The sequence below is a fragment of the Microcaecilia unicolor genome, chromosome 6 (genome assembly GCF_901765095.1).
Source record: "Microcaecilia unicolor chromosome 6, aMicUni1.1, whole genome shotgun sequence".
Taxonomy (NCBI): domain Eukaryota; kingdom Metazoa; phylum Chordata; class Amphibia; order Gymnophiona; family Siphonopidae; genus Microcaecilia; species Microcaecilia unicolor.
This window is the reverse complement of record NC_044036.1, coordinates 265,663,713-265,677,023: the sequence shown is the minus strand read 5'-3', so window position 1 is coordinate 265,677,023 and position 13,311 is coordinate 265,663,713. Positions and strand designations below refer to the sequence as shown.

At 43.3% G+C, this 13,311-nt stretch overlaps 1 protein-coding gene across 1 annotated transcript in view; it reads right to left on the bottom strand.

Moving 5' to 3' along the window:
- Positions 1–13,311, bottom strand: part of CRB2 (crumbs cell polarity complex component 2) — a 189,755-nt gene that overhangs the window by 13,969 nt on the left and 162,475 nt on the right. Inside the window, exons 10-11 of the mRNA XM_030207351.1 lie at positions 9,452–10,316; positions 6,572–6,688 (exon numbers count right to left, since the gene is read on the bottom strand). Of these exons, the coding sequence (XP_030063211.1) occupies positions 6,572–6,688; positions 9,452–10,316 (982 nt within the window). The remainder of the gene's footprint in view (positions 1–6,571; positions 6,689–9,451; positions 10,317–13,311) is intronic.

Here is a 13,311-nt window from a genome sequence, read left to right as displayed (position 1 = left end):
CAACCCTTTGTCCTTCTCTCCCATGTCAATATCTCCCCTATATCCAGTGCTTTTTTTGTGCTGCCCCTTTCTTTCCGAGCACTCTACCAAAACCCTCATCCACACCCTTGTCACCTCTCGTTTAGACTACTGCAATCTGCTTCTTGCTGGCCTCCCACTTAGTCACCTCCCCTCTCCAGTCGGTTCAAAACTCTGCTGCCCGTCTCATCTTCTGCCAGGGTCGCTTTACTCATACTACCCCTCTCCTCAAGACCCTTCACTGGCTCCCTATCCATTTTCGCATCCTGTTCAAACGTCTTCTACTAACCTATAAATGTACTCATTCTGCTGCTCCCCAGTATCTCTCCACACTTGTCCATCCCTACACCCCTTCCCGTGCACTCCGCTCCATGGATAAATCCTTCTTATCTGTTCCCTTCTCCACTACTGCCAACTCCAGACTTCGCGCCTTCTGTCTCGCTGCACCCTACGCCTGGAATAAACTTCCTGAGCCCCTACGTCTTGCCCCATCCTTGGCCACCTTTAAATCTAGACTGAAAGCCCACCTCTTTAACATTGCTTTTGACTCGTAACCACTTGTAACCACTCGCCTCCACCTACCCTCCTCTCTTCCTTCCCGTTCACATTAATTGATTTGATTTGCTTACTTTATTTATTTTTTGTCTATTAGATTGTAAGCTCTTTAAGCAGGGACTGTCTTTCTTCTATGTTTGTGCAGCGCTGCGTATGCCTTGTAGCGCTATAGAAATGCTAAATAGTAGTAGTAGTAGTAGCCGGTACACGACAGTACGGCGTACCGGCACCTTTTTTTGTCCTGCACTTCCTCTCAGTCCCCCAGGGGCGTGGTGTGCTGGAGCCATAGGGCCAGTCCGACACGGTAAGCATAGCAGGGAGGCACCAACCTCTGGAGGGTGCCGCCACGCCATGCTTACCGCCACTTATCTGCCCGCCCTGGCGCCCTCTTCTCCCCTCAAGGACCATTTTTTTAATTTTAAATTTACCTAACCTCCATCCGAGGTTGACCGCATGGGCAGCAGCGTCACTGAAAGCGCTCTCCTCCCGAGTCCCAACGTCTCTAGCAGAAGCTTCCTTATTCGTTCATTCTCAGTGTCCCGCCCTCGAGGGCGGGACACTGAGAATGAATGTATCAGGAAGCTTCTGCTAGAGACATCGGGACTCGGGAGGGGAGCACTTTCAGTGACGCTGCTGCCCATGCAGTCGGACTCGGAGGTCAGGTAAATTTAAAATAAAAGAAAAAGGATCCTTGGGGGGAGAAGAGGGCGACAGGGCGGGCAGACAGGCAGTTGGACATGGGAACGGGAGGGCAAGGGAGAGAGGACCATCTGGACATGGATGGCAGGGCTCAGGAAGAGAGGGGAATTGCTTTATAGGGATGAATGGAGGGTGCAGGGGACAGAGGAGCATGGATGGGCATGGATGGGAGGGCAGGGCTCAGGGAGAGAGGGGAATTTCTGGATAGGGATGAATGGAGGGGCAGGGGAGCATGGATGGGCATGGATGGGAGGGCAGGGCTTAGGGAGAGAGGGGAATTGCTGGATAGGAATGAATGGAGGGGGCAGGGGACAGATGGGCATGGGTGGGAGGGCAGGGCTCAGGGAGAGAGGAGAAATTGCTGGACATAGAGGGGAGGGAAGAGAGATGAAGGAGATGAAATGAGGGAAAAGGAAGAGAGGAGAAAAACTGCACATGGATGGAGAAAATAGGCAGAAGCTGGATCCACTGGATAGTCAAGTCTGCGGAGGACCCAGCTTTTACTTATGGATATAGGGCAAGAAATGAAGAAGAAAGGAGGAAAGTAAAGAAATAAATGGAAAGGAAGCCTTGGAAACGGAGTTAAGAGGACAGATAGCAGCAGCAGAATCAGATACTCGGCCAACATGATCAGAAAAACAAAGTCACCAGATAACAAAGGTAGAAAAAATCATTTTATTTTCATTTTAGTGTTTGAAATATGTCCAATTTGAGAACTTACATCTGCTGTCTTATTTTGCACTGGGTATACTGGAGCTGTAACAGCTTACAGAAATTATTTATAATGAAAAAAATAATGTTATTTTGTTCTCCTATACTAGTATAATATTTTCAATGATGTCTGTTTATACGCGCTATAGCTGGTATAAGGGCTGTGGCTATTATAGGGGTGGAGCCATATGGGGTGACCCTGCCCATAATGAGTACCAGCACCTTTATTTCTACAAAAAAAGCACTGCCTATATCCTTACTCTTCCCATGTCCAGCATACCCCCTTCTCTGTCCCCATCTCCATCCAATGTCCAGCACTCCCCATTGTTTTCTTACCCCCCCCCCCCCCCCCCCCCATGCCTAGCATCTCCCTGTCTTCCTACTCACTCCATGTCCAGCATCCTCCAATATCCCTTCTTCCTCCCTCCAGGCTAGCATGTTTCCCCATCCCATTCCAGTACTTCCCCTTTCTTCCTCCCATCCAAATTCAGCATCTCCATTCTATCGCCTTACTTTCCCCAAGTCCACTATATTCCCTTCTATCCTCCTTTGTAGTCTGGGTATTTTATTTTTCTAATTGAGCTGGCCCCAGTCTCTTTTTTTACTTTTCTTGTGTCAGTCTTCTCCTAAATTCTTTTCCAGGTTTATCTTTCCATTTCTTCTCTCTCCTTTTGTCTTTCTTTCCTTCTCTGTGTTTATATTTGCCCATTTATTTGTATCCTCATTCTCCCTTTCTCTCACCCTCTAGTCTACTCTTTTTCATATCTCATCTATCTTCTAGTTTTTCCCATTTCCCTCTCATCCCCTCCCCAGCACCCCCATTTCCCCCTGTATCTCTCTCCTTCCCCAGTCTCCAACCACATCTCTCACCCACTCCCTAGCTCTCCATTTCCATTCTCTGTACTCACCCTTAGCCCACAATTGCCTCTCATCCCCTCACCGGCCCCAGCTCCATCCCCATCTCTCCTTTTCTTGCCTCCAGACCATTCTTTTCTTACCCTGAACCCCATCTTTTTAGCCACATTTTTGCCCTCGCTCAACCCCTTCAGAGACCAGTTCCCTTCCCCTCATATCCCTCCCCAGTACTCATCCCTTTTCAATGCCTCTCATGCTCTCTCCATTCTTCCAGGTCTTTCACACACTGTCTCAACTTTTTCCCACACTTCATCCCCTCTCTTAGCCCACATTTCACACCCTCACTTATCCTCTCAGCCCATCAATATGCCCCCACCCATACCTACCAATTGCTAAGTATTCACTATCCGCTCAAAATTCCCACTCCATCTCTCCCATTGTAAATTCCCTGCTCTGCTCCCCAACACTCTCCTACTCAGTCACCAAGTCCCAGTCATCTTTTGCTCTATTTTCCTACCCCATCTTAGTCATCTGCTCTGTTCAGAGGACTCAAGTACAAGGGGGCGGGGAGAGAAGGGAAAAAGATGTCAAAACCATGAAGGGATGGAGGGAAGGGAAGGGAAGAGAAGGAACATAGATACCGGACCGGCGGGGGAAGGGAGATACAGGGCTGTGTCAGAGGCGAGAGGATGCCAGAACCAAGACTGGGGGGGGGGGGGGGGGGGGGGGAGGCCTCCATAGCTACACCCCTGCTTTAATTCTGAGAGTTAAGCAATGAACTACAGCAAAAGTATTAAGTAACTTCACTATCCAAAAACTATATTTTGATATACATCTCATCCATTCCTTAATTGCTTTTATGATTAGACTTAGCCAAGATAAAATAGTATCAGTGGTAGACAAAACATTTTCTTTAGCTTAATGATTAAGAGTGGTGGGCTGAGAATCAGGGAAGCCCTGCTCAAATTCCATTGCTGCTTCTTGTGACCTTGAGCAAGTCACTTAAATCTCCATTGTCTCATGTATAAACAGATTGTAAACCCTCTAAGAACAGGAAAATACCTACTGTACCCAAATGTAACTCACCTTGAACAACTAAGAGAGGCATGAGCTAAATCCAACATCCCTGCCTTTTCTTGACATTTCTAGCTCTGTCTGCAGTGTTTTGACCCTAACTAACATCTGGACACCCTGAAAGCAGCATATGATTCGCTAATATTGGTTCCATGTTATAATTACCTGTTGATCCTAGAACCCAAACAGAAAAGCCTTAATATCAAGTTGTGTGGTACAACCTGCCCATCATGTGTACAGCTAATTTTAGAGGGGAGGGGGAAATACAAACAATGTAAAAAAAAATTTCTATACCATCCTGAAAAGTGGCACATTGAGGAGCCCTTTTTGCTAAAGCTTAGGGCTAGGTTTACGTAAACGGTGCTATGGGCGCCTTAGCGTTTTTAATGCATGTAAATGGTGTACGCGCATTAAACGCTAACTCACCCATAGAAATGTATAGGCGCGTTAGCGTTTAACGCACCTTAAATTAACAGACTCGTTAAAAACGCTAACGCACCTTAGTAAACATACCCCTAAGTATGTGCTAATGGAATTAGAACGCTATATGCTATGAAGCCCCATAGGTATAAAATGGGCTTCTTAGCATGTATTGCATGCCAAGATTTATTAAAATAGTGTAGTATTTTAGACATTATTTCCTTCTTTTGGAATTATTTAACATGATTAAAGAATAGTAGAAACAAATTGAAGAATGAGGTTCACCAATCAAAAATGTTAAATTGATGCTGGCAAGATCAATTTTAATGGCTGTACACTGTAGTGTCCAGTCAATCCTCCATAATAAAAATAATTGAGCTAAGAAAAAAAGAACTAAAGCTGTACAATATCACTATTTTTTCCCACTCTACAGTAAATTCATTACCATAGCTGCCCACGTTTTGGGCCATATTCTATATATGGCACAAAAAAACCACGCCTAACTTTAGCCACTGTTTATAGAATACGCGTAGCGGCTGTCCCGCAAATAAAATTTAGGCATAGCCATTTACAGCAACTAAAACCTGGTGTAAATGCCCATGTCTTACTTAGGTGCAGATCAGGCATGTTCTATAACAGTGCATGTAATTTTTAGGAACACCAACAACCTGCCCATGCCCCTCCCACTGCCACGCCTCCTTTTGTGATCCATGCATTAGACTTTACACACACCACTTTACAGAATATGCTTAGAAAGTTGCACATGTAAGTTCTAATTAGTGCCAATAATTGCTTGTTAGTGGCCAATTATCAGCGCCGATTAGCTTGTTAAATTAAGTTGCGTACGCAATGCGTGCTGATTTGCGTGCACAGCTTTAGTCACTGTTTATAGAATCTGGTGGTTTATGTCTAAACTATGGTGCCTATTGAAAACAAGCTCCCAGATATAGGTACTCTGTCCTAGTCAATTTGCTGTTTACTGAGCCGGTGGCAATGCTAACACAGCCCATTCAAAGTGAATGGGCTGTGTCGGCATTAGCGCACGGCAGCCACTAGCATGACTTAGTAAACAAGAGGGTTAGACACTAATCCTCAGATTCTATGTAGCGTGCCTAGAGATCCACGCCAAAATCCAAGCGGTTTCTATAACAACACAAGTAACTTAAGCTTAACAAGATAATGAGCATTGATAAAAACACATAACAAGCAACAATGAGCAGTAATTGGCAGTATTTAGAATTTACGTGCACAATTCACTAAGCATATTCTGTAATTACTACTACTACTACTACTTATCATTTCTAAAGCGCTACATGATAGAGGTATATAAAATAATGAGTGGAGTGGAACAGGTGGATGTGAAGCTTCTGTTCACGCTTTCCAAAAATACTAGGACTAGGGGGCATGCGATGAAACTACAGTGTAGTAAATTTAAAACAAATCAGAGAAAATTTTTCTTCACCCAACGTGTAATTAAACTCTGGAATTCGTTGCCGGAGAAAGTGGTGAAGGCGGTTAGCTTAGCAGAGTTTAAAAAGGGGTTGGACGGTTTCCTAAAGGACAAGTCCATAAACTGCTACTAAACGGACTTGGAAAAATCCAAAATTCCAGGAATAACATGTATAGAATGTTTGTGCGTTTGGGAAGCTTGCCAGGTGCCCTTGGCCTGGATTGGCCGCTGTCGTGGACAGGATGCTGGGCTCGATGGACCCTTGGTCTTTTCCCAGTATGGCATTACTTATGTACTTATGTACTTATGTACTAGACGTATGCAGCGCTGTGTGCTGAACTTCTAACATGCATAGGCAAAAAGGAGCATGGTTATGGGTGGGGAAATGGGCATTTTGTGGGCATCCTGAAATTTACATGCATAGTTATAGAATATTATAGCCCAATGCGCCTAAACCTAGATGCCAGGTTTTCATTGGTGTAAATGGATGTACATAGTTTTAAGCGCTGAGATATCCACTAAGTGTATTCTGTATACCACGCCTAAATCTTGGTGCCCCTTATAGAATACACTTAGTTGGCACCGATTTCCGCACCAATTTTTTAGGCGCCATATATAGAATCTCCCCCTAAACTCCCTAGAAACAGTAGGCTAAGAATGGTTCATTTTTTGTCTCCCAAATTTTGCCTTGGAAATTCCATTTCCAGTAAATTTGTCCCCACGAGTCTGCAAAATATATTTTTAATAAGTTTTCCAGCGGAACACAGTGGCAAGTCCAGTGTAGCATACATCTTTCCTGTGAATCCTGCTTTGCAGCTACAATTAGCTCCCCAGATCCCACTGGCGCATCTGCCATCATTCAGACAGGTAAAGTTCTTGCCACACACTTCTGGCGGATATGACCACCTAGAAATACAGAAATAAAAGCATGAAGCTATTTAATTTTCTGAACAATAACTGTAAGCATCTTAGCTAAATGATGTGACCTCTTCTACAGTATCAATGCTATTAATTTGTCCATCAGGTGGAAAAATGTGAGCAGATAAAATATAGACTCAGAGGAAGAATTTTTTTAAAGCAAATGACTCTTATCAAAGTGCAAGTTGATCTACACTTGCAACATTGCAGCGTGTGCCTACGTTTTACATAATCTGTTCATAGGTGTTTGAGGACATAGTTGCAATATATGCCCATATTTTATGCGTGTGCATGCTTAGAGTTTATGCACACATTTGCACCTTCTTTGGAGCAGATGTAAATCAGCATGAGAGGATTTGTGGGCGTCTTACTACAAGCTTATTTTATAAAGGCACAGTGGCCCTATGTCACCTATGTTGTGGAGGAGTAGCCTAGTGGTTAATGCAGTGGACTTTGATCCTGGAGAACTGAGTTCAATTCCCACTGCAGCTCCTTGTGACTCTGGGCAAGTCACTTACTTAACCCTCCATTGCCCCTGGTACAAAATAAGTACCTGAATATATGTAAACCACTTTGAATGTAGCTGCAAAAACCTCAGAAAGGCAGTATATCATTTCCCTTTCCCTTTATAATACATAAAAAAATACTCTAAAAAGTAACAATGGGAAATACGATCAAAATATCACCAAGTTTTGTTAGTTGCTCTTAGAAGGCAGCACAATCTGGACCTTGCTTTGGCATATCCTTCAGGCTGGACTAGCATGTCCAAGATATAAATCATGTCAAGACACTGTAAACTTTGAAGAATACGGGGAGAATGGCATTTGAGGAATGAACAGTAGGGAGCTCTTTTACTGATGTGTGTTAGGCTATTAATGTGTGGTTCAGTGTGCACTACCAGTCAAGCATACACATGGTAATGGCTTTTGTGGTACTTTTGCTATTACCATGCGTTAAACTACAAGTTAATAGCATTTTTGATGCTAAGGGCATAACTGGGCAGGGCATGGGTAGAGAATAGAGGATGCAGCACTTTACTCAGTGCACAGTAAATGCAGCATGTTATGTGCAGCTAGCACAGGACTATTTACTGTTTCCTATATAGGCGGTGCTAAGTTGTTCTGCGTTAACTACTACCTCAGTACTGCATACCATGGGAACTTTTAAAGTGGAACCTGTATTGAAAAATGAAGGAAATGCCCCCAAAACTATCACATTAGTTTTGCAGTTACCCAGGGCTGCTGAGAAGTAGAGGTGTGGAGGGGCAAGATTCCCCTGGGCCCAGCCTCCAAGGGGAGCCCAGCGCCGGCAGCCCAGGTGAGATCCAGCATCTTTTCCTCCCTTCCAACCCACCCCCTCCCTGTACTCTACTTTCCTGGAGTTACTGAATGTCAGGAAACAGCGATTGAGACTGTTCTGCTGGCCATGGGTCCTTCTTCCTGCTGCATCCTGCCTGTGCGGAAACAGGAAATTACGTCATAGGAGGCAGGACGTGGTAGGAAGAAGGACCTGAGGCTGGCAGAGCAGTCTCTCTCGATTGCTGCTGCCTGCTAATCAATCACTCCAGGCAAGTAAAGGACCGGGGGGGGGGGGGGGGGGGGGGGAGGGGCAGCCTCCTTAATATTGTTTGCTCCAGGCTCAGCTTTGTCTCTTGGTGGCCCTTCTGTTACCGTATATTAAATTTCCATGTTAAGCTGGAAACTCTAACACAATTTAGCAAAAGGGCCCCAAAGTGTATGTGATTTTTTGAGCACATGGATATTGGCTGGAGGAAGGTGTGTCACAGCTTCAAGTTCAGAATTATTTTCATTCATTCACACTGAAAATGTAGTTGAACGGTTGTATAGTTTTTTTTAGGGACCTATGATTCTATCATAAGGTGGATGAAGTGCTGCAATATCTATGTATATCAGTGAATATTTAAATAAAGAGATTGTTCCTAACTCATGTCGCCTACTGGTGTTGTTGAAGAGCCCACTCCTCCTACTCCCCCCTTTCCTTAGGCAGTATCTATACCAGATCATTTTCCCCCATCTATATATGAAGGTCCTTCCTATATATTTTCTGAGTATGTTCAATTACTGTGATGACTGCTTAAGCTGCTGTACAGTCATTTTGAAGGGTTTCTCTTATTTTGGCCTTTAGGATACAGGCACTTTTGGGGGGAGTTATGAACTTAACGCTCATGGTACATAATGAAATCTGCTCTCATATGTTCCTCGCTAAATGAATGTAATATATATCAAACATAAGAGGCATCCATGTAGTCTTAGTTAAACTGGTAGCTTCCTTGTGGGTTACTCCCAGTCCAAGCATCCTGCCATCACAAAGCTCATCCTTCTCAATGACTGGCATTTACTGTGGGGAGGGGGCAGCAGCATTTAAACTGAAGAGGGGGCTGGGACAAATATGATACATTTTAGCCTAATTTCTCTCCAGACATAGGTCACCAGTATATTCAACTGGATTTTTAGCAAGAGGAAAGGAGAGATCACCAAAGCTAAAGGGAGAAAAACTGAAGTGAATCTTTAAATTGATTATTATTGAAAAGACTGCAACAGAATTGTAAACAGCAGAAAATACCTATGGGTTCTGTGCCTTTGTTAACCATTCTAACTTAATTATTGTGCTTCATAATGTTATAGAATCCCTCAAAGGGAGGATTATTCTTTTTTTTAATTCACTGCATGTATATATAGTTCTCATCACATACTTAGAGAATAATCCACATTACCAACATTGCAAACATACTCGCAGCGGGGTCCAGAGTACTGGGCAGTACAGCTGCATGAATAGGTGTTAATTCCATCTATGCACGTCCCACCATTCAGGCACTGGTGTTGCTGGCAATCATCCACATTGGTATTACAGTCTCTTCCAGTATAACCTGAATAACACGTACACTGATAATTTGCAACTAAGTCTATGCAGTCACCATGGACACAAGGAACAGACTGACATTCATTAAGGTTAGCTTCACATCGAGGTCCTTCCCATCCCGCTTTGCAAGCACAGCGGAAAGAGTTAAATAAATCCTGACACACTCCATTATTGAGGCAAGGACTGGAAGAACACACATCAGCTCCACTGCACCCTAGCTGAAGGGCACCACTGTATCTAATAAATTGCTCCTGCTGTGGAAAAAGTTGGCTTTCAGTAAATGGAAGAATGATTCCTCCGATGCTCACTTCTCCAAGGCAGCCTGTGAAATTTTCAGCTAAATTCAGCAACACCTCATCGTGTAAGAAATTCAGACTACCAGCATAGCCTTGCATAGTTCTATTCCTGGAGCTATCCAGCTGTGCTAGCCATCTTGATGAAACTGCAGTGGGGTCTTCCATAAACAAAACCAGTCTGTGCCAGAGTGCATCCGAAACCTCTGTGTCACTCAATAAGCTGGCACCTTCCAAACTGTTTCCACTTCGAATGTTTATAAAGAAGAAAGAATCCTGAATGCCAATCTGGAGAGAATCCATTCCCTTAGTGGCCTGAAGCAAAACAGCACTTGTATCTCTTGTTCTGAAATCTAGTGCAACAGTGGTGAGATCCTGGGTTCTAGTTGTATTGAGGATGTATTTTACCGCTGCACTGCTCTGGAATGTTGCATTAGCTAGGCCTGTGTATAAAAGAAAATACTGAATGAGATTTAGTTACAGTTCTCAATCATTCTATAATGAAAATGCTAATTCTATACTCATTACATTACACAGGTCTTATAACCCACAAATACCATTTTATAGTTCATTGCGGTAACAATAAGTAAAAGAACTGAACCAACCGTTCAACATTACATAATACTCATAATGAGACATAATAAACAACAATTCATTTAACATTTGTAAAGATCTTATTATTTATTTTTATTTGCTGCATTTGTATCCCACATTTTCCCCACCTATTTGCAGGCTCAATGTGGCTTACAATGTTCCTTCATGGCATTTGCCACTCCAGAGTAGAAAGGTACAGTTGATATTAAATAGAGAACAAGGATGACATAATAGATTATGTGAATAACATAATGGATCGCCATTACAGAGTAAAAGACAATTGATATTACCAAAAGAATATTGATGACCTGGTAGATTAAACAGATAGATTAATAGAACGTCATTTCAGAGTATAGATGCAATTTGTATACTACAGAGAATATAGATGATCTACAAGAACTAAGCAATAAGCATAGGGAAAAAAAACATTTTGGATATCAAGTAAAAGGTGATGTATTACAGTTCCTATTATGGGTCATTGTGGTATGCCTTGTTGAAGAGATAGGTCTTCAGTGATTTGCGAAAGTTGATTAGGTTGTAAATTATTTTCAGGCCCATTGGCAATGCATTCCACAGCTGCGTGCTCATATAGTAGAAGCTAGATGCATGTGTTAGTTTGTATTTTAGTCCTCTACAACTGGGGAAGTGAAGATTTAGGAATGTGCGTGCTGATCTTTTAGCGTTTCTGGATGGTAAGTCAATGAGGTCTGTCATATAGGCCAGAGCATCTCCGTGGATGATTTTGTGAACCAGAGTACAGACCTTAAATGTAATACGTTCTTTAAGTGGGAGCCAGTGTAGCCTTTCTCTTAGGGGTTTGGCACTTTCATATTTTGTTTTACCGAATATGAGTGTGGCAGCTGTGTTTTGGGCTGTTTGTAGTTTCTTGATGAGTTGCTCTTTACAGCCAACATATAGTGCATTGCAGTAGTCTAGATGACTTAGCACCATTGATCGTACCAGGTTACGAAAGATGTTTCTTGGGAAGAAAGGTTTTACTCTTTTTAGTTTCCACATAGAGTGGAACATCTTCCTTGTTGTGTTTTTCACATGGTTTTCAAGTGTGAGATTCCGGTCAAAAGTAGCTCCAAGAATTTTCAGGGTGTCTGACACAGGAAGGGAGAAGTTTGGTGTGGCTATAGTGGTGAATTTACTTGTGTTGTATTGAGATGTGAGTATGAGACATTGTGTTTTTTCTGCATTGTTTTAATTGAAATGCGTCCACCCACGAGTGCATGATTTGGAAGCTGTGGTTGATGACATTAGTGATTTCCTTTAGGTCATGTTTGAACGGAATGTAAATCGTGATGTCATCTGCGTATATGTAAGGGTTAAGGCCTTGATTGGATAGCAATTTAGCCAGGGGTGTCATCATTAGGTTAAAGAGGGTCGGTGAGAGTGGAGATCCTTGGGGCACACCGCATTCAGGTGTCCATGAAGTTGACATACTCACAGTGGCGTTCCTGGGGGAGCTGGCACCCGGGTCGGATCGCCGATGTGCCCCGCCCCCCAGGTGCAGCACCTCCCCCCCGATGCAGCGCGGACCCCCCCCCGGCGAAAGTACTCCCCCGCGAAGGAACCCCCCCCCCCCCGCCGGGTGCATGCCGCTGGGGGGGGGGGTGCCGTGCGCGCCTGCCCTCCGTTGGTCCATGCTTCTTCTCTGCCCCGGAACAGGAAGTAACCTGTTCCGGGGCAGAGAAGAAGCATGGACCAATGGAGGACAGGCGCACGCGGCACCCCCCCAGCGGCGTGCACCTGGGGCGGACTGCCCCCACCCCCCTAGGAACGCCACTGCATACTCAAATTAGATTTCACCTGGTATGCTCTTGTGGTTAAAAATCCTCTGAACCAGTTAAGCACATTACCTCCAACTCCGAAGTACTCTAGGATGTTTAATAATATTTTATGGCTAACCATGTTGAATGCACTGGACATGTCAAATTGTAGTAGAAGTATGTTGTTTCCTGTTGCAATTGTTTGTTTAAATTTGGTGAGAAGCGTAGTTAGAACTGTTTCGGTGCTGTGATTAGCCCGAAATCCTGATTGTGATTCATGAAGAATTGAGAATTTATTTAGGTAATTGGTGAGTTGCTTGGTCACCACACTTTCCATTAATTTGGTTATCAGAGGGATAAATGCTCCTGGGCGGTAGTTGGTTAAGTCACTTGTATTTTTCTTTGGGTCCTTAGGTATAGGGGTGAGTTGAATGTTTCCTTTATCTTTTAAAAGTCAGCGCAGGTAAATTTCTAAATAGAAAAGTCTTCAGTAGCTTCTGAAACATTAGGCAATCTCTAATTACTTGGAGCTCAAAGGGAAAAGAGTTCCACAAAATAACTGCTTGGTATGACAAAGAAAGAAGTTTGTGTGCATATAAATAAATGCATATTTCTCCCTGTGCACCTAATGCTGAATTTTCAAAGTGATCTATTTTGAAAATTAAGCCGAGCACATACATGCTTACATTTATACTGGCTGTTCGATATGCAGAGTTTCTCTAGATTACTTTGTATAGATACGTTTGTGTTTTCAAGACAACGTACATAAAGTCCAATACCTCCACCAAACCCTCATCCCAAACACCTTTGTAAAGTTTGTGTAAAGGCTGTACATGTTTACTTGAATAGAAGGTGGGCAATTGTATTAAAACTTATTCATACATATAAAGCATGTGTTTTGTGTGCAAAAATGCTTTTCAAAATTACCCGTATAGTATTAGATTCTATAATTGTCGCTGAGAAGAATAGTGCTTAACGCAATTCTAAAAGTCATGCTTACAGTTAGGTGTGGTCTATAGAATAGTGGTTAGCAGGGGCATAGCCAGACAGCCAATTATGAGTGGGCCTC